The sequence below is a fragment of the Carassius gibelio genome, chromosome A1, assembly GCF_023724105.1.
Source record: "Carassius gibelio isolate Cgi1373 ecotype wild population from Czech Republic chromosome A1, carGib1.2-hapl.c, whole genome shotgun sequence".
NCBI classification, from domain to species: domain Eukaryota; kingdom Metazoa; phylum Chordata; class Actinopteri; order Cypriniformes; family Cyprinidae; genus Carassius; species Carassius gibelio.
The window spans coordinates 14,498,014-14,519,381 of NC_068371.1; the positions used below are offsets into that span (position 1 = coordinate 14,498,014).

At 35.9% G+C, this 21,368-nt stretch overlaps 1 protein-coding gene across 1 annotated transcript in view; it reads right to left on the reverse strand.

The window, feature by feature from the left end:
- LOC128010919 (prostaglandin F2 receptor negative regulator) overlaps positions 1-21,368 on the reverse strand; it is a 64,269-nt gene that overhangs the window by 18,739 nt on the left and 24,162 nt on the right. The window contains exon 5 of the mRNA XM_052593052.1: positions 5,973-6,395. Coding sequence (XP_052449012.1) covers positions 5,973-6,395 — 423 coding nt within the window. The remainder of the gene's footprint in view (positions 1-5,972; positions 6,396-21,368) is intronic.

The following is a 21,368-nucleotide window of genomic DNA, read 5'->3' on the forward strand; positions in this document are numbered from 1 at the left end:
TGACAAACTTGTAGCATGGTCTTGCCATTTTCTTCTTTGGGTGAACTAATTCTTTAAGATTAAGTAACTATCCAAATGCATACTTATGCTACCCAATGATATGATCTGCTTCACTTCTGACCTCACAATTTTGATTAACTTTTATTATATTGTGTAATGATCCGTATCCGCATTTGAACATTCAATAGCAAATATTTAAACTAATAATAAAACATTCTTACAGTAGCTGATTCAAAGTCAGAATTACCTCCTCTCCTAGGTTCATGAAACAGTTGTCCATAAAATGCGTTGCTGTTCTGTTGTAAGTAATCTTAAAGATTCTTAAATGCATCTACTTTCGGAAGGCCAAATAAAGTACACACAGCATCTCCCTGACTACTTCAAAACTAACTGCAGTTACTGAAACCACTCCTTCTTTCTTTGCGTGAACCAATAAATATGAATTAATTCCCAGTGCACTTGAATGTGAACACGTACATATTTAGAATTTTTTTACTGTAGCATTTTTAAGTTGCAGTATGGACCCATAAGTTTGGCAGATAAGACTATACAATAGGAAAATTGCATTATTGGCCCAATTTGAGGCGCAGTATCTCAGCTTCCTTTGAGGATGCATTACAATTAATACTGTGGTCTTATTCCCAAGGCATTTGACTGCAATCATGCAACTTTTCAGATATTTGTACTGTAGCATTTTTAAGTTATGGACCCACAAACTTGGCTGAAATGACAATACAGAGACAGGAAAAACAGCATTACTGCACCAAATGGTGGCGCTATATCTCAGCTAACTTTGGGGATGTGTTGAAATTTCTACTGTGGTAATATATTCCCAGTGCACTTGACCAGGGGTGCTGCACAAGATCCCGGACCCTATGCATAGGCAGTCCTACTAATTCTTAAGTTATGGACCCATACACTTGGCTGATATGAAAATACAGTAACTGGATAACATTGCATTATTGGCCCAAATAGAGGTACCATATCTCAGCTGCCTTAGAGGGTTCATTAAACATCAAACTGTGGTCTTATTCCCAAGGCATTTGACTGTGACCATGAAAAGTTTCAGATATTTTTACTGTAGCATTTTGAAGTTATGGACCCATACGTTTGGCAGATGAGAAGATACAATAGGATAAAGTGCATTATTGGACCAGTTGGAGGTGCTATATTTCAGCATCATTTAAGGGTGTGTTAAAATTTCCACTGTATCCTTATTTCCAGTGCGCTGTAACCATGCACATTTTCAGACATTTTTACTGAAGCATTTTGAAGATATGGTCCCATAAGTTTGGCAGACATGACAATACAGTCTGGAGACTGCACTTTCTCCTGTTATTGTCATATCTGCCTAATTCATGGGTCCATAACTTCAAAATGTTAAAGTAAAAAGGTCTAAAAATTTGCAAGATAACAGTCAAATGCCTTGAGAGAAAGAGCCCAGTAGAACCTTAAATGCACCCTCAAGGGAAGCTGAGATATAATGCAATTTCTCCTGTTGTTGTATTGTCATATCAGCCAAGTTTGTGGGACCATAACTTACAAAATGCTACAGTAAAAATGTCAGCAAATTTGCATGATGACAGGCAAGAGCCTTGGGAATAAGACCACAGTAGTTTAACGCACCCTCAAAGGAAGTTGAGAGATCATGGCACTACCAATTGGGCCAATAATGCAATTTCTCCTATTGTATAGTCCTATCTGCAAAAATGTGTTATATTAACAAAATAGTCAGAAGTCAGAAGAACACGGACTGCAGGAAAGCAAGTTTGACGAATAGGTGGTCTGGCATCTGCAAACAAGTGTGCACACACCTTCGGGTGATTCATTTCCCACTCAAGTTGTTCGATATACAGTATATCTTCTGCGATGTAAGTGTTGTTTTAATGTGCGATCTGACTTTATCAAATAATTTCACATCACCAAATCACACACAGAAGTCACACGTTGATTTATTAGTCTATTAAAACTCTAAATTGCAGGCATTCTAAATTGCAAAAATGCTTCTGTCGCTGCTTTTTATATTTCTATATTTTAATATAGTTAACAATCTATATAACACAAAGAGTAATGAACACAGCAGATATCAGCATGAACACATAATAATTTTAAATGTGTTAGGTAAAGCAATAAGTGACTTACATTTTAGACATAATATTGCTTGTTTGTGTTCAATTTTGCGTCTCTGCGCAATGGACGGTGTTTACTCATTGAATAAGTCAGCTTTTTGAACTAATTGGTGATACAAATGATCCAGTGATTCACTAATTAACACAGTCAAATGTTTTGTTTCTGAATGAATTTGCTGTTTAAATGAATCGGTTAAATCTCAGTGACTCACTCATTACTCATTACTCATTACAGTCACTTGCTGTCACCTACTGTCAGTTTTAATTTCACATTTAGACCATTTAGAATTTTTTTTTCATGTTTTAAATTATTTCAAATACCAGTATTCAACGTTTTATGTTAAAAACAAAACAGTCCTATTTATGCATCCATAACTGCAATTTAAATGCATCCATGTCCCCTCTAAAATACATTAAACTGTGTAAATACATCTAAATCCTATTCCAGATGCAGATTCCAGAAATGATTTATTATGTTGGAATGACACTAAGTGCCAGATGAAATGCTTCTTATTCTTACTCAAAAATACAAAATGGAATATCGAGTTAAAACTGAACACAATCTTGCTACTCAAGCTGTATATTTATTTGCTTCTTTACCATATATTTATTTGCTTCTTTTCCATTTTGCATTTACGTTCAATACTTAAAGGGGGGGTGAAATGCTATTTCATGCATACTGAGTTTTTTACACTGTTAAAGAGTTGGATTCCCATGCTAAACATGGACAAAGTTTCAAAAATTAAGTTGTACGTTTGAAGGAGTATTTTTGTTCCCAAAATACTCCTTCCGGTTTGTCACAAGTTTCGGAAAGTTTTTTTCGAGTATGGCTCTGTGTGATGTTAGATGGAGCGGAATTTCCTTATAAGGGTCCTAAGGACACTTCTGCCGGAAGAGCGCACGCTCCCGTATAGCGAGGCTGAGCAGCACAGACATTTCACTGATCAGAGCGATTCACTGATCAGAGTGAGAGCGTCGCGAAAAGTCACAAAAGAAGTGTGTTTTTGGTTGCCAGGGCAAGACAACCCTGCACAGATTACCAAAAAAAAAAAAAAAACAACATTAAGGGTGTACTCACACTAGGCACGGTTGCCATGAACCGGGCCCGAGTACGATTGTCCCCCCTCCCCACTCCCCCTCTGGCCTGCACTCACATGTAGGGTTTCAGCATTCGTGCCGGAGCACGCTTACGTCATTATGGTGCGACGGTTTCGGGATAAACAGGAAGAGCGGCGCTCTATGAACACAATGGAGTGCATCGCTCTGTTTTCTTTGTGGATAATTTTGTGTTGTTTGGTCCACAGCCTGTTGTTAAACAGATGTGTCGCCTTAGTGGCGCGAACATTTTCACGTAATCGTGCTGCTCGTATGAAGATGTTTGCAAGATAGCAGCTGAAGTGCAGCAAGGACTTTGCAGTTTTTAGTTTTTTTATGCGTTTTGCACCTCTCCCGTAGACCAAAGCGACCCTTTCCCTGCCATGTTGGTTTTGGAGCGTCGCAAAACCATGATGCAAAGCGTCCTTTTCCGTGCCCCGGCACGGTTAGCGCTCACACTGCATGCGAACCGCGCCCGAGTCCAACTGAACCGTGCCCTGGCCCACCTCTTCCAAGCGGGCCAGGGCCGGCCAATCGAGCCGCGCCCGGGCACGATTCGGAGCACTCACACTAGTCAAACGAACCGCGCTTTGGTGGTCAAATGCACTCGGGCACGGTTCAAACTGGCAGTGTGAGTACACCCTAAGGGACCAGTGGATGGAGTTTATGTTTAAAGAGCATCAACGGAGTTGTTGCAAGTGTTTTTGTTTGTTCCCTGCATTTCGAAGATGCTTGTTTTACAAACAAGGCCCAGTTTGACGACGGATTTGCGTATCGTTTATTTCTTAAGAAAGATGCAATCCCAAGGAAAAAGGGTCACAATCGTGTGTTGGAACCGCAGGCGGTGAGTAAAACTGCTTAAAATATCTCTGCCTCCTTGTTAGTGCGTCCCCTTCCATGCCGGAGACCCAGGTTCGAGCCCCGCTCGGAGCGAGTCGTTGCTGCTGCTGCTTTCATTCAGTTTCAGCCTCTGGATCTGATTCTGGATCATAAATAAACGGCTCAATCTGACTGTAAGCCATGGTTTGTTTTGGATGATGGGTTTTCCCTCACGGTAATGTCACAGCTTCCACATCCTCTCAACGCAAAAGCCTATTCGCGCTCGTGATTCTTTAGCTCCGCCCACACGTCACGCCTCCAGCCGGTCGTGTTTTTCCGGGAAAAATCGGTACAGACTATCTTTCTCTTATGAATATAATAAAACTAAAGACTTTTTGGATTTATGAAGGATGCAGTACTACTCTATAGGTACTCAAGATTAACAGGATATTTAGTGAAAACAAGCATTTCACCCCCCCTTTAAGTACATTTAAGATTAAAAAATACTTTTTTTAATTTAATATTTAAGTAAACAGTTTGGGGATTTTAACCAATAAGGCAACTGATCCTCCGTTGAAAAAAAAAAATTTAAATAAATAAGAACAGCAGCTGTTCATTTAGTGACTCCTAGTGAGCGATACATGCTCATCAAGACACAAACATTCTTCTAGAACTCACACTTTGCATTCAGTTAGCAGATCCATACGAATCATGCATGAAATAGAAGTTTATAAACTCAAACAATAGCTTTATGTGCTTTAGAGATGAACTTGAAGTCTTTATTCATTCGAGATGTTCAATAATAGATCATCTTTGGCTCAGTAATACAAGTTCATGATCCGATTAGTGAACCGATGATTCAATGATGAGTCAATCTTTTAAAATAATAATTTATTTTGTTTAATGAAACCAGTGTGGAAACCAGTGTTTCACAAACTGGATAGATCTGAGGTGCAGGGCTCGCAAAATCGTTAGCCCCACGTCCCGGGGCTGTTGTGAATAGTGATGTAAAACTTGATTCGCATTGTTCACTGGCTTGAAGGGGTGAGACGGATTGTAGCTGATCGTTTGCACTTGTTTCTAAATATTGCTGATTCAAGCGTTTTAAACTATTTGCGCACGTTCGGAGCTTGTGCGCACTCATTCAAAGCACGCGCTGCGAGCAGCATTTCAGACAATGCTGAATGAATGAATTCATCTTTTGCATATCGTAACTTCTGAATGAACACATACACACACAATTATATCAAAATAATTGTCTCTGCAAGTATTTTCGTAAACACAGTCGGTTATGTTTTAAGTGAACGTATAACGTGGCCTGCTGCTTAGAGAATTTCGCTGTACCGGATAAATCTGTCTCTCTCTCTCTGTTTTTTAGACGACGTGAAAGGGGTCGTGTTTCAAGATACACAATGGAGTAGACCAAACCGGGAGGGAGGGCAAAACATTTATCCAAACAAATGCTTCATTAAATTGGTGGTATTGCCGGCTTTGGTGTCCTTACTCTTTACGTCCTTACATGCACGTATGCTACAAGCTCACACAGACACAGCCGCTTGGCAAAAAAACTAAAAAATCCAAACAAACACCGCTTGGCTTTTGGAACTGAAATTTGGCACCGAAAGATAAATACTTTTTCGATACTCATAGTATCAAAGTTTTTCGTTCTATACTATAAAGGCATCGAAGTTCGGTACCCAGCCCTAGAGAGGAAGCTTTTTTTTTAGGTCCTAAAAGAAGCCATGTACATGAAAAAGAGGACATATGGTCACCCTAGTGTGCGTGTGTGTGTATATGTGTGCATGAATTAAATAATATAATATAATATAATATAATATAATATAATATAATATAATATAATATAATGTAATATAATATAATATAATATATTTAGAAATTACAAAACTATCCAAATGGATGCACACTTACGCTTGTTTGCAAAGCTGACTTCAAGTGCTGGGGTCACATACTCAGCTACCTTTTTCCAATTCCCATGTTGAGATGGTACCCATGCCATTATGGCACACATGTATTCACCAGCGTCAGCATCCGTGGTGCGAAAGAGGCGGAGCTTGAATGTGTAAGGTTCCATTCGAGTCAATGTAATAAACCCCGCCTCCACACGGCTCTTGTACGTCTTGCCTGGCACAAGGATCCCATTCTCATCCAGTGACACGATGGTGTGAGTAGAACCTGGCACGGCACCAGGTGGAACGTCTCTGTACAGCCACAACACTCCCAGTCGTCCACTAAGAAGGTTTGACATGTTTGTGGCTTTGCATTCCAACTCCATCGGGTCACCAGAGAACTTTGCATTCAAAGATGAACTCAGAACAACAGTGTAGTCTGGATCTGACAGAGAAAGAGAAAATAGTCAAAGTTAAACAAAAAAAAAAGTCAACCAGACAAAACACAGAAAACAAAATTAAACTCAACCTGACAAAACAAAACACAAACATCCCTAATAAAATCACACACACACACACACACACACACAAATACGAAGCAAAACAAACAAAAATAAATCTCAAAAGCAAAACAAACAAAAACAAACTGAAAACTGAAAACTGAAAAGTCCTACCAAAACAAATCGAAAAAAAGGAAAAAAAAACACAAAAAGAAAACAAAAATCACACAAAACAGAAATCTAAAGCATAAAACAGACAAACAAAAACCCACAAAACAAAACTAAAAAGCCCTAACAAAGCAACCCCCCCCCCCCCCCAAAAAAAAAACTACAACCATAACAAAACAACTAAAGTAAAATGTAATGGAGCCAAAGTGACTCTAGTGTTGGGCGATACAGTCATTTTTCAAATCGTCATATCGCCAGCCCGTGAGATTGCGATACACAATATTATTATGGGTGGGTGGTAGCAAAAGAGAGACTCTCTCTGTATTTGTCTTAGGCCATTTCATAAATATTTGGTGTTTAAAACCGCACAGGCACACAAGAATGGGCATATAGAAGCACCAGTAATAGAAATATTATACTTTCAAGCATTCTGTTAGTTCAAGTTAGAGTCAAGAATGATGCTTTCTAACAGAACTGTGGCATCAAACTAAGTTAAAATATTGCACTGTATATATTGCATTGTATATATTAAAATATATAGGCCATTTAGATTACTTGTTAAAGTGCAATGAAATACCGGATCTCAGCAGCTATCTGCTCTAATCCTCACTTGTGTGTGTGTGTGTGTGTGTATGAAGTGAGGTGCTGAAGTGAAATAGCGGGGCAATTTGATAATAATAGCTGTATTATAATAGGCCGCCTAATAATAATAATAATAATAATAATAATAATAATAATAATAATTTAATACATTAATAGGGGAATGAGCCTAATATCGTCTTGACTATCGACAAAGACATCTGCTATCGTCAGCATCTCTGACTATCATTGCTGCATGATACTATAAGCACAACCCTAACCCTAAAAAAAGCTGGATTAATCATTAATGCTGCTGACAACTGATTCTTCGCTATACCAAAAACAAATTTTTAATTACTTAGAAATGTTGGACAGTATAAATTTTCCTCCCACAACAACAAACATCCACTTATGTGCACAATCACACACTCATTAAAGTGTCAAGTGTTTCTGGGCTTTCTGCCCGGTGGGCAGTGAAAGACTCCCTGCATTGCTTCCTTTACAGCTGGGACCTTCATGCATGAATGAGCAGTACTAGAGACACACAAAGACTTACAGTGTGCCAAAGAAAACACTGTTCTCCCACATTTTCAGACTCTAAATACTGACAAAACACAAATAACTCTGAAAAACACATGAGAGAGGAGAAGGACAAATTAAAATCATCCAGAATCTCGCTCATATACACAACTGACTTAAGCTTCACATGTGGTGGTGAGTTTTGCGTTCAGCTTTCGGACGTCACGCTACCTGAGTCACTGGGACCATCTGCATTTTGTGGCTTTCATCCACTTCACTTCCTGTTCAATAAGCCCCTCCCACATATGGTGTAATAATACACAGAAATTCTGCATATACATCAATTAATTGGCAACTTGTTGACTCTAATAAAGCCTCATTATGTGTCCTAAAATGACCTAAAATTGATTTAATCTTTGCTTAAAGGGATAATTCACCCAAAAATGTAAATACTGCCATCATTACTCACCCCCAAGTTGTTCAAACATGTATGAGTTTCTTTCTTCTGCTGAACACAAAAGAAGATATTTTGAAGAATGTTGGGAACAAAATAGTTGCCGGTAGCCATTGACTTCCATAGTAGGAAAAAAAAATGCTATGGAAGTGAATAGCTACCATAATCTTTTTGGTTAAAAACGTTGGTAACACTTTACATTAAGGTTCATTAGTTAACATTAGTGAACTACTTTAGTTAACATTAACTAAGCATGAACAATACTTTTACAGCATTTATTAAAATCTTAGTTAATGTTAATTTTAACATTTACTAAAGTTGTGCTTGTTAACATTAGTTAATGCACTGTGAATTAACATGAACTAAAAATTAACAACTGTATTTTCATGTTAATGTAACTAACATTAACAAAGATTAATAAAATACTGTAATAAATGTAATGTTTATTGTTTGTTCATGTTAGTTATTAATACATTAAGTACCAAGTTCTGTCATGAAACTCTAGATGACTTATTTGTTTTGTTTTTTCGCGTTGCGTTGCATATTGCACCGCATAAACATAAAACCATGTCTGCATTTGTGATCGGAGAAATGACAAACAACATGTGCTACTCAACACTGCTCAAAACTCACTTTGAATCATCAGTGGCAAATCCTTTACAAATGTAAACCTACTTACATACAGTACCATGAATCAGAAGTGCCAAACTATCCTTGCAAAGAGTGAGGAATGGCCAGCAGCTTGAGTGAGGAACAGCCCATGGCTAGAGTAAGCGGCAGCTGGTGGCTAGAGCGAGGAACAGCCAGGGGGTTGAGTGAGGAACAGCCAGTGGCTATAACGAGGAACAGCCAGCGGATTTGGCGAAGGAGCGGCGGGTGGTTGCGGATCAGCTCATATCGGATATCGTGCTCTTTTGGAAGGCCAAACAAAGTAGTTTTCGCTTTCAGCATGAAACACACAGCTTCTCCACGATGTGGCGCTGGCAGCAACAGAGAGAATAAAAGGTACGCCTTCTATCTTTGCAGAAACATCTGGGCAGCATTATGCAAATCTTCCCACATAGTGACATAGAGATATGGGGGCATGCTTAAACGAGACGTAACTTTCATAAAGAATATTTCTTTGGATTTGAGACTTTAGTCTTTGCAACTTTACAGGTCTTCTTTATGCACCAAGAGCTTGTAACACTCCAAAGACAAGGAAAAAATGAATCATATGACCCCTGTAACATTGTCATATCCATTACCATGCTAAAATCTCCAGAGAGGTGTCATGATAGAACTAACATTAACAAATGGAACCTTATGGTAAAGTGTTACCAAAACATTATTTAAAAGTTTCTGTGTTCAGCAGAAGATAATTAAACATACAGTGGAGGGTGAGTTTATTTTTATTTTTGGATGAGCTATGTCTTTAAAAGAGCAGATAACCTATTTCAGCTGGCAATCAAACTTAAATGACCCATTTAAATTGTCTTAGTGCTGGTTACCAATGTAAGCTATATTTTCTATATTTACTTTTGATGATGGAAACCAAAAATATAGATCAAAAAAAGAAACACTGCTCTAGAGAGGATTTCATGAGAATTGTCCTCAAGTTCATATTAAGATCTTTGACTTTTGATTGCATTTGTTGTTGTAGTGAGCACAGTTTGAGACATTATTGAGATAAATATAAGTACAGTATCTCCATTTGATTGCTGCTGCTTAGGAGAAATAACTAAGATATTATTTTATAACAAATTCTGTTAAAATAATATTACAAAAATGACAAAAGAAAAAAAAGCATTACTGTTACTTAAAATAAACGTTAACTGGAATAAACTATTTAACACTTAAACATGTATTTTAACTAGTTGCCAACTAGTTGTATATATATATATATATATATACAATTAGACTTAATTATATGAGTAGACATAATAATAATTAAAAAAACTACCAAAAATGAGAAAAACACAAAATTAATTACTAAAATGCTTAACCATAAGCTTAAACTTAACCATAACCTTAAAATTGTACTGAAAATGTAAATTATAACAATAAAATAAGAATATAAAAATAAATAAAAATACCTAATATAAATATAAATATATAAATATTAATATAATAAAACATACCCGTATATAAATAACACTGGTTCGATCTGGTTTAATATTGTTTCTTTTTTCAAGAGGGGTGACTACTTCCCAGTTAGCTAATTATTTTTTAAAGTTAGTTACTTAGTTGGTTCCTCCTGTGAAAGATCTTCATTATTCTGGGTGAAGTTTGGTTATGTGACTTTTTGGGTTTGAGTGAGGAGAAACAGATTCTTAGCAAGCAAAAGAGAGCTCTAGTTAAAGAATGATAAATAAAGACAGGACGAGAACAGGTTGACAGTGTTTCTTTACCCGGACAAATAGAGCAGACAAGATGAATGTCCCACAGGAGTCCCACAGGAACTCTAAAGCCGTCGCTATGGAGGGGAACCGAGTGTCCTGGGAACTGAATAAGGGGCCGAGAGAGTGACTGTCAATCACCTTAAACAAGAGCCTCTCCACTGCACAATTTCAGTCAACATTTTCTTTTTGTCCTCTGTTTTCTTCTCTCTATTTCATTCTCTCATACTTTGTTTTGGTTTGCTGCACACCTCAAAGTATGACCTGCAGTGCTTGTATGTTATCAGGTGGAGCGGCAGATTAGTCCTCGTCTGTTTGGTTTAGTTGTTAATTAAATACAGAGAGACTAATGCAGTGAAAGGTAAATTTAGATTACAGGTCACCCAATCCTACTCATTTTTTTTTTTTTTTTTTTTCATCAGCACTTAACTGGAGATTAGCTACCAATGGAAAACAATATTGCTGAATGACACTAGAAACTAATACTAATATAGAAAATAATAAAATATTTATACAGTAAATGAGAATATAACTGGAAATCTGAACAGACTAGAAAAATCTGAACCAAGCAGAACTGACTAAAATCACTTAAACAATTAAAATTATTTTATAAAAATCAGAAAGAAAAATTAATCCGGACATAAATTAATATTATTAATCCGGATATTTATTTTTATAAATAAAATAATAATAATAACAACAATGCATAGTTTAATCATTAGAACACTAATTATAATAATAGAAAATGAATTATTAATAACTGACTAATTAAAAAGAATAATTCATCAAAATACACAAATTTAGAAATCAGATTAAAATATATATACATTTAATTAAATTGTAAAGTATCAATAATAAAAATAATTATATTATTATTATTATCATAATAGAATAAACTTGCAAAAGAAACAATAAAATAAAATGAGAGAATAACAATTTTCTAAAATACAGAACAAAAATGATAAGAAAATACATTAGAAATTAGAATAAAATAGGAAATCATTCAGTAAATTTAAAATATTCAAAAAGACTAATGATATACTGTATGTACACAACTATACAACAAACAGGCCAAACAGGCCAAACACTGGAGATGATATAGAATTAACATGGTTTTAGTTTGCTGGGCTCACCGGGTCCTAAAATCATTAACGCTAATGATTTTGAGCAGCACAAATCATCCATCAGTGCATGACAAGATGAAAAACAGCTACTGAATTCTCGACAGAGATTTCAGCTATTTCCCCAACTATTCAGCCGGCGTTCCTTCGTAAGATCTCTGAGCATATGGCATGGGTTCAGGCGATATAGTATGTCAGCATGGTATTAGTGCACTTCACTGTTTTGATTGAGCACTGTGCAGATGACAATAAACACGCCATTCTTCAAAACTGGTTAATAACGGTGCAAAGGTGCAAGACTATGTACAGCACTTATTAGAAAACCAAAAAGAGAAGCAACACCTCCAACATGACTTCATCATCAAGAACTCAAGACACCACAGGTGCAGACTTTGATCTTACAAAGCTAAAATAAGGCACAAATAATTGTGCTGCACACACAGCGGTGTTTCGAACTCAAGTCAATTGGATAGCGTGTATGAAAGAGCTCAATGATGAGAATGAATTATAAGAGCAAACACAACATGACAAATAAACAAGAGTGACATTCTGCAGATGCTGGCAGGAGTTTGTTTATGGTGATACAAACGCGAGGAACAAATATTTCACACAATTGTATAACTAGGCTTTTTAACTAAAATTTCTAAACCATAATGCCTTTTTTGAAAAAAACACACACCCATTTTGCTGAACTATAAACACTATTTGTCTACTTTAACACACAAGTCCGATTTGGTGAACTGTTACTGCAAACCTCTATATACAAATCCCTACATTTCTCAGTGCTTTACACCATGTGGTCATTTAGAAAGCACTAGCATTCAATATTGTTCATTTCTTCCTTCGTGAATTTATCGGATAGTTGGAAGTTGGGGCATTGCTAACAAAATGGAGGCAGATCTGAATGCCAGTTTGCAGTTAGGGGATTTTTCTCCACTGGATTCACCGGTGACACCCTAGCATTAATACATTTTTTATTTATTGAGGAAGATGAGGACGATCAACAGCACAAAACATACCTAACAGCCGCGCAAGAGAGAGAAAGAAAGAGAGAGCGAGAGACTGAGCGCGTCTTCCATCAGTTTTAAGTCATATTCATAAAAAAACATTGTTTGCAATGTTATATTAGTAACTTATTGGTAATATGCTAATATCCTTTCATTTAAGGGTCCCTTTTTTAAGAGTAGTGTTTTAGTGCATGGCTTGCGTCAGCACTGGTCAATGCATTGATTTCTATAAAGTGAAGCATCAGCTTCAGTTTTTCCCTCAGCGTTTACTCCTCACGTCACTAGCTCCGTCCCTTATTTTTTGGTAAAAAAAAAAAAAAAGTCTAAAGTCCTTCTATTTTTTTATGTATTAGTTTATTTAGTTTATTTTCTATTTTAGCACCTGAAGTTAAAAGGTTAGTTCATCGAAAAATCATAATTATGTTATTAAGAACTCACCCTCATTTCATTCCAAACCCGTAAGACCTCCGTTTATCTTTGAAACACATTTTAAGATATTTTAGATTTAGTCCGAGAGCTCTCAGTCCTACTGTCCATGTCCAGAAAGGTAAGAAAAACATCATCAAAGTAGCCCATGTGACATCAGAGGGTCAGTTAGAATATTTCGAAGCATCGAAAATACATTTTGGTCCAAAAATAGCAAAAACTACGACTTTATTCATCATTGTCTTCTCTTCCGTGTCTGTTGTGAGAGAGAGTTCAAAACAAATTGTGATATCCGGTTCACGAATGAATCACTCGATGTAAACTGATCTTTTTGAACCAGTTCACCAAATCGAACTGAATCATTTTAAACGGTTCGCGTCTCCAATACGCATTAATCCATTAATGACTTAAACTTAACTTTTTTAATGTGGCTGACACTCCCTCTGAGTTAAAACAAACCAATATCCCGGAGTAATGCATGCACTCAAACAGTACACTGACTGAACTGCTGTGAAGAGAGAGATGAACACAGAGCCAAGCCAGATAATGAACAAAAGATTGACTCATCTGTTTTCCGATCACCAGTAGTTCTTTCGGACAGTTCGATTCAATAAATCGGTTGAAGAAAATGGGTCACCAGTTCTTTTGCGCTCAACGTAATGGCATCATTGGCGATGATTGCCCTTCATTCAAGCCTCGGTTTACCTGGGCTCATAACATTAGCACAGAATCAGTTCAGAATCATTCACCTAAAGAATCAGTTCAGTTCAGATGCTCTGTGTGTCGGTTTGCTTCACACTGAATCACACAACACATGCGCAGTATCATCCAGGCGGCTGCGTGCTGCCATCTTGTAGCAGAACTTCACTTGCGTTAGCATTCCCATTGACTCCCATTCATTTTGACGTCACTTTGACAGCGAATAACTTTACATCTGAGGCATTTAAAGACTCCGTTTGTCCATTATTTATTTCTAAAGTTACACGACAATGTATAAAGGGCTCCATTACCTTCTATGTTACATTATGGCCCCGTAGAAACAGTTTTTGTAAAAAATAGGCTAACGATTGCGTCATAACCACTCGTCTCTCTGTCGCATTACCGTACAGACAGGAGGAGAAGCTCACAGGCAATTAACTTAATATGGCGTACTGGCGTTACATTTTAAAATACTATACAAAATAATTAATCAGAATACTTACTCCTGCTCACTCACACCAAAGAACTCCCCGCTCAAGCTCGCCGTCTCTGCAAGATTAACGATGGCAGTTTGCACGCACAGCTACTAGAAGATTTACATCTGTCAGACAGGTTGCTGACATCGTCAAGCTTCGTTTGAGTCTGCGCGTCAGAAACGGAAGTGCTAAAAAACGCTAAAAATGGGCTTCAATTGTCTCAGTTGAGTTCCAATGGGGTCGCTGTGTCCATTTCTTTTACTGTCTATGATATCATCAGCTCCTTGGTTCTCGAATCGAACGCGTCTGACAGAAACGGTTCTTGACTCGTGAACGAGTCATTATCTGGCTCGGCTTGGTGTTCATCTTCAGTTCTCTCTTCACAGCAGTTCAGTCAGTGTACTGTTTGAGTAAATGAATTACTCCGGGATATTGGTTTGTTTTAACTCAGAGGGAGTGTCAGCCACATTAAAAAAGTTAACAGCTTAAGTCATTTGTGGATTAATGCGTATTGGAGATGCGAACCGTTTAAAACGATTCAGTTCGATTTGGTGAACTGAATGATTCGTTCGCGAACCGGATATCACAAACTGCTTTGTTTTGACTTCTCTCACACAGACACGGAAGAGTAGACAATGCTGAATAAAGTTGTAGTTTTTGCTATTTTTGGACCAAAATGTATTTTCGATGGTTCAAAAATCTAACGGACCCTCTGATGTCACATGGACTACTTTGATGATGTTTTTCTTACCTTTCTGGACATGGACAGTAGACCGTACACACAGCTTCAATGGAGGGACTGAGAGCTCTCGGACTAAATCTGAAATATCTTAAACTGTGTTCCAAAGATAAACGGAGGTCTTACGGGTTTGGAATGAAATGAGGGTGAGTTATTAATTCCATAATTATGATTTTTCGATGAACTAACCCTTTAACCTAAAAAAGAGAAATGCTGGATTGACAATTGTATATATATATATATATATATATATATATATATATATATATACACACACACACACACACAATTATAAAAAGTATATACTTTAATTTTAGTTAATTTTAATAAGCCTGTGGTGAGCATAAGAAACTTTTTATAAAAATATTTAATAACTTTTAAACAGTGTAGATGTGAAGCACCCTTAGAGTTTGAGGGAAAATATTCATCTTAGAAGACAGCAAGATCATGCCGCCTACTTTTTCTTTTTAAACTGATTTGGATTAAGAGCGTCATATAGCATGCAAAGCAGAGGAAGTGAGAAAACAAAGGAGGGAAAAATAATACTTTTCAGTATACCACACAAAAATACATTCTCAAGTTTAGACATTAGCAGTTGCACAGGTCAGGTGTTTTTCTATGGAAGCATATGGGTAGCATCAGGGGCGATTCTAAGATTTTCATTTTAGGGGGGCTCAGCCCCCAATAAGGGTATGATTAAAAAATATTATTGGACTATTAGGGTAGGGTTGTATACTACTAACCTTATTGCAATCCACTATTCCATTGTATTTCCTGTATTTCATATATGGGAGTAGGAGTACTGACTGAGCCATATATAACACTGTAAAAAAAAAACTAATACAGTTTTTTAGATGTGACCAGTCACTGGAAAATTTTTAATTGGGAATGTAGATTTTTTATTTTTTTTTACAATAAAGACTAACTGATTCAGTATTAGGACATTCATGTTTATCCTTTGATGATACCACTGCTTTTTCTTATGAAATGTACGTGGAAATCGGCAGAATATTAAAACAACATAAGGGTTCAATGACTGCAATGAATCTTGGGAACACAGTGGTATTGTGTGTGTGAGGCTGTCTGTTCTATTCTCACCTGACTGTTGCTCATTTGCAGACCTACTCCCGCACGACAAAAAAATGTTGTATATCCATCTACAATGAAATATAAATTATTATATTTTATTATTATTATTATTATTATTATTATTATAATAAATGTTTAGCTTTTTAGCCTTTATAATCAACAATATGGTTGGTTATACATCAAGTCAGCCCCTGAAAATTTATTTCATTTCAAATCATTTAACTAACCAGCTAATATTCATTAAGAATATAGACAAAACATGTATTAATGTAATTGTCTATTGGCAATATGTTTAATCTGTTCTATATTTATTTCAATTTATTAAAAATAACACCATTATCAATTTGCCACTTCTATAACTCAATTACTTAAAAAAAAAAAAAAAAAAAATCACAGATCCCTTTACTCTTACTCTAATATATGTATCATGATACACTAATGATTCATTATTACTTAATACAAAATTATATTTAATAATAGAAAACAAAATATCTCCACATGATGTTTCTCTCTCTGTGCCATTTAGTACTTTCAGACAATGATGTGTGTCGTTAATAATTTATTTTGCATGGCTGCATAATGTAATGCCGAAATACACAATAATATGTTTTCAATTTTAAAAAGTAAATTAAAATAAATCATGATCGTTTTCTAAAGTATGTTTTCATGGGTGTTAATCGCTTCATTTTTGTTGGAAGAAAAAACAACTGTCACACTGTGATAAAGGCTGAAGGTGAACGCAGCGAAGACGTACTGGTATTGGATGCGAGAACACACACACGCACACACACACACACACCTTGTACTCTCTGATGTTCGCTCTGCTCGGCGCCACTGTGGATTGAAAAACGCGCTGAATCCATGCAGACTCAGATAAGGGGAGGAGCCGGAACATGATGCAGCTTGCCACCGTCTCAAATGAGATTTTAAAGGGGACTGAGCGATCACTAATTAATTAATCAAATCATTTTTTAGGGGGGCTGGGCATAAGTTTAGGGGGGCTGAAGCCCCCCTAAAAAGGGCCTAGCGACGCCCCTGGGTAGCATTATTCAATTTGGGACGTAATATGCAAAATGACAATGCAATATGTAAAATGGCAATGCATTTCTGTATTTACATTTACATTTTCCAATACATTTGTGCAACGTTTGGTGCAAAATGAAAATGAAAATTAAATTACATAATTTTCATTTGCCATTTACTACACCAGTTTTAAAATGTAAAATGAATATTAATTTTAACGCTTTATAAGTTGCAAAATTAAAATGTAAATGTATTACAGAAATGATTAGATATGTCTAACATGTTAAAGCAAAAACTGTGGCAAAATGATCATTTAAATGCTATTTTTCTTAATTGCATTAACACTCACACGTCTCACAGTCAAGACACTTACGATTGCATTTTCATTCGGTGTACCGCAATGAATGTAGCAAAATTCAATGTGCACATTGAAAATGCATTCCGAGCCGATCACCTTCAATATTTCATTCGGATTTGTGGGCGGAGCTTAAACGCTGCTTTCATCTGATTGGTCGAATCGGATCGGTTTTCATCTGACAGACTTCAGCTCGGTCTTGTCATTCTTTCAGGCAGAATAAGAGTCAGTGCGAGTGAAGCACTGAAATGTCTGAAACTACGCTCACTGTTAATTAGCATAATATTTGAATCAGATGTAGCTGGGCAAATTCGTGCTCCTGAGACCTGCAAATTATTTCTAGGTTGTAGTATTGTATGAATATTGTCCCACTGATAAATACAGTGCAAATAGTTATGTCCCTTTGGATAACAGTGAAGTGGAAATTAAAATCAATAATAGACTGAACAGTTCCATGTCTGTAACATTTACCACTCTCATCTTTTAAGGCACTAGGTATGTGTGTGTGTGTGACATTAATAAATAATTGTAAAAATGAATATAGTTACATTTCTAAATAAAAATAGTAAAATTAGCTCCATGCTGCTCAGTGCTCCTGTAGCCTACCCCAGAGCGCCCTCTCGCGGCTGTAGACGGTAATGTTTTCTCTTGGTCTTGAATAAATGTGACATATAGTCCAGTGCGACTTATATATGTTTTTTTCCTCGTCATGACGTATTTTTGGACTGATGCAACTTATACCGAAAAATACAGTTAACATTATTATTATTATTTATAATGAGAGTAATTGACACAGACTAGAACTTTAATGTTTCACCCAATTCAGCTCATATCTTTAGACTCGTCCGACTCGTGTTGCTTGTATAACTGGCCAGACTTTCCTTCCCAAAAAATCCTATTTAATTTTATTTAATAAATTTAACTATATTTATTTCCACTTTACTGTTATCCAAAGAGACAGAACTATTTGCACTGTTTTTTATCAGTGGGACAATATTCATACAATACTACAACCTAGAAATAATTTGCAGGTCTCAGCAGCACGAATTATGTGCCCAGCTACATCTGATTCAAATATTATGCTAATTAACAGTGAGTGTAGTTTAAGACATTTCAGCTGAAGGCTGTCAGATGAAAACCGAACCGATTCGACCAATCAGATGAAAGCAGCGTTTCAGCTCCGCCCACAAGTCCGAATGAAATATTGAAGCCATAAACCGAAATGATCAAAACATACACGGACCAACTGTCTTGTCCATGTTGTCTCACTTGATTGAATCCTCTTCTTGAGATTTGAGTCTCTGACCTTCTGTAAGCCCCGCCTTGTTCACACAATGATTGACGTGGCGCGAGGGCGGGGACACGTGATCGGCTCGGAATGCATTTTCAATGTGCACATTGAGTTTTGCTACATTCATTGCGGGACAACGAATGAAAATGCAATCGTAAGTGTCTTGACTGTGAGACGTGTGAGTGTTAATGCAATTAAGAAAAATAGCATTTAAATGATCATTTTGCCACAGTTTTTGCTTTAACATGTTAGACATATCTAATCATTTCTGTAATAAATTTTCATTTTAATTTTGCAACTTATAAAGCGTTAAAATTAATATTCATTTTACATATTAAAACTGGTGTAGTAAATGGCAAATGAAAATTATGTAATTTAATTTTCATTTTCATTTTGCACCAAACATTGCACAGATGTATTGGAAAATGTAAATGTAAATACAGAAATATTGCATTGTCATTTTGCATATTACATCCCAAATTGAATAATGCTACCCATATGCTTCCATATTTTTCAGCAAGAGACCTGTTTCCTGGAACCGTGGGTGAGGAATGAGAGGCAAAACGTTCAAGGCTGTTCTAAAGAAATGAAGGCGGCTCTTTTAAAGATCTGGAAACATACGATTCTCTTTAACTTTAAGTGACATGACTGTAGATCATAGTAGGGTGGCGCTGAGATACTGTAAACCAATAATAACATTCAACTAATGCAGGTTAAAAATATTGTGTAAGTATGTGAGAGAGTGAGTGATAGTTGATGGTTTATGTTTTTTTTTTTTGAATAATGATTACAATTTCTGTCAAATCCTCAACAAATGTACATAATCAAACAAAGCGATGATTGTATGAAATTTGTATTAACAAATTTAATGTTGTTTTCTGTATTTTTGGAGCTCTACAATCTCAAAATCCTGCACATTTCAAACTAACTGAGGTGAGTAAACCGCACCAGAGTTTGCCTTTGACAGTGAACTACTCCTTGTAGTTCCTAACAAAATAAACAGGTTGAAGCTCTTCCCTGTGAATCATGCTGACAGCGAGATCCCAAACGATTAACGCTGACTTCTAGCATGAGCAACTGGCTTTTAGCCTGTAAACATAGACAACAGTCCTTCATTAGGATGCCCACCCACAGCCATCCAATAGCTGGTGATAGAGTGACTCTTCAGAAACACGACACTAACACACACATCTCATGCCTGAAGCTCGCTTATTAACACGACAGAGCTAAACAGACTGCAAAACTACTGAATGCAACATTTCTACTTTCAGTGCTAGACAGCAGACATTGATGGATGGGTTAAGAACTAACCAGTCTGGTAGTGAGAGTAAAATAACATGCTTAGTTTAGCATGCTTGCTTGATTTTATTCTATTTTAAATAGTTCTACTGACAATTCATTTCCATGAATCATCAAACTGTCCATTTGAGTGAATTATTAAAACTTACTAATGACTTAGTGAAACTAAAAAACTCTTATTTAGTTTCACTAAATTGTTCACAGGAGATAAATTTTTTTTTACTCATTGAAGCATTTAAATAAAATATATCCATACAAATTTGTCTGTTTATTGTTTTTATATGCACTATTGTTAAGATGTTTTTGAAAGAAGTCTCTTCTGCTAACCAAGGCTGCATTTATTTGATAAAAATCCAGAAAAATCAGCAAAATTGTGAAATATATTTTCATTGTAATTTATTTCTGTGATCAAAACTGAATTTTACTCCAGTCTTCAGTGTCTCATGATCCTTCAGAAATAATTTTAATATGCTGGTTTGCTGCTCATGAAACATTTTATTATTATTATCAATGTTGAAAAAAGTTGTGCTGCTGCATATTTTTGTGAAAACTGTGATATGTTTTGTTTTTTTATTTTTCAGGATTATTTGATGAATAGAAAGTTCAAAAGAACAGCATTTATTTGCAAAATAAATCTTCTGTAACATTATAAATATCTAAATATGTCTCTTTTGATCTTTTTTTTTTTGCACCTTTGTTGAATAAAAGTATTAACTTAAATGTAAACGATTGTAGTGACCCCATACTTTTTAATCAAAGAAAAATTATTAAATATCATTTTTGTTTTTGTTCATTTAGTTAAAAAATGCTTAAAAATGCCTTGATTATTTTTATTTTTTATCTATTTAATAATAAGTATTAACATATCTTTCTAACAGTAATTAAATGGTTCCTTAAATTTATTTACAAAAAAGTCATTTAGATATATATTAAGATATATGCAGCTGAATTTTTTTAATATATATATTATGTATTATCCGGCCTTAAATTATACTAAAAGATGTCTCATCTGTCATCCACAGTTTGATAAAACGGGTTCTGTGTATCATCTTCTAAAAGCAGGGCTATTCAAATCTTGATTCAAAACCCACCTACCTGGGATTTTTTAATGATGCCAAAGACATTGATTAACAGGCTCAGGTGTGTTTGATTAGGGTTGGAGCTAAACTCTGCAGTGCACTTATTTGAATAGCCCTGATCTAAAGGAAAACTATAGCTTGAAAGATATTTTCAGTGCACTAATACAAATGTCATATTATGCTTTTAAAGCCATTGAAAATACCAAATAATCTGCA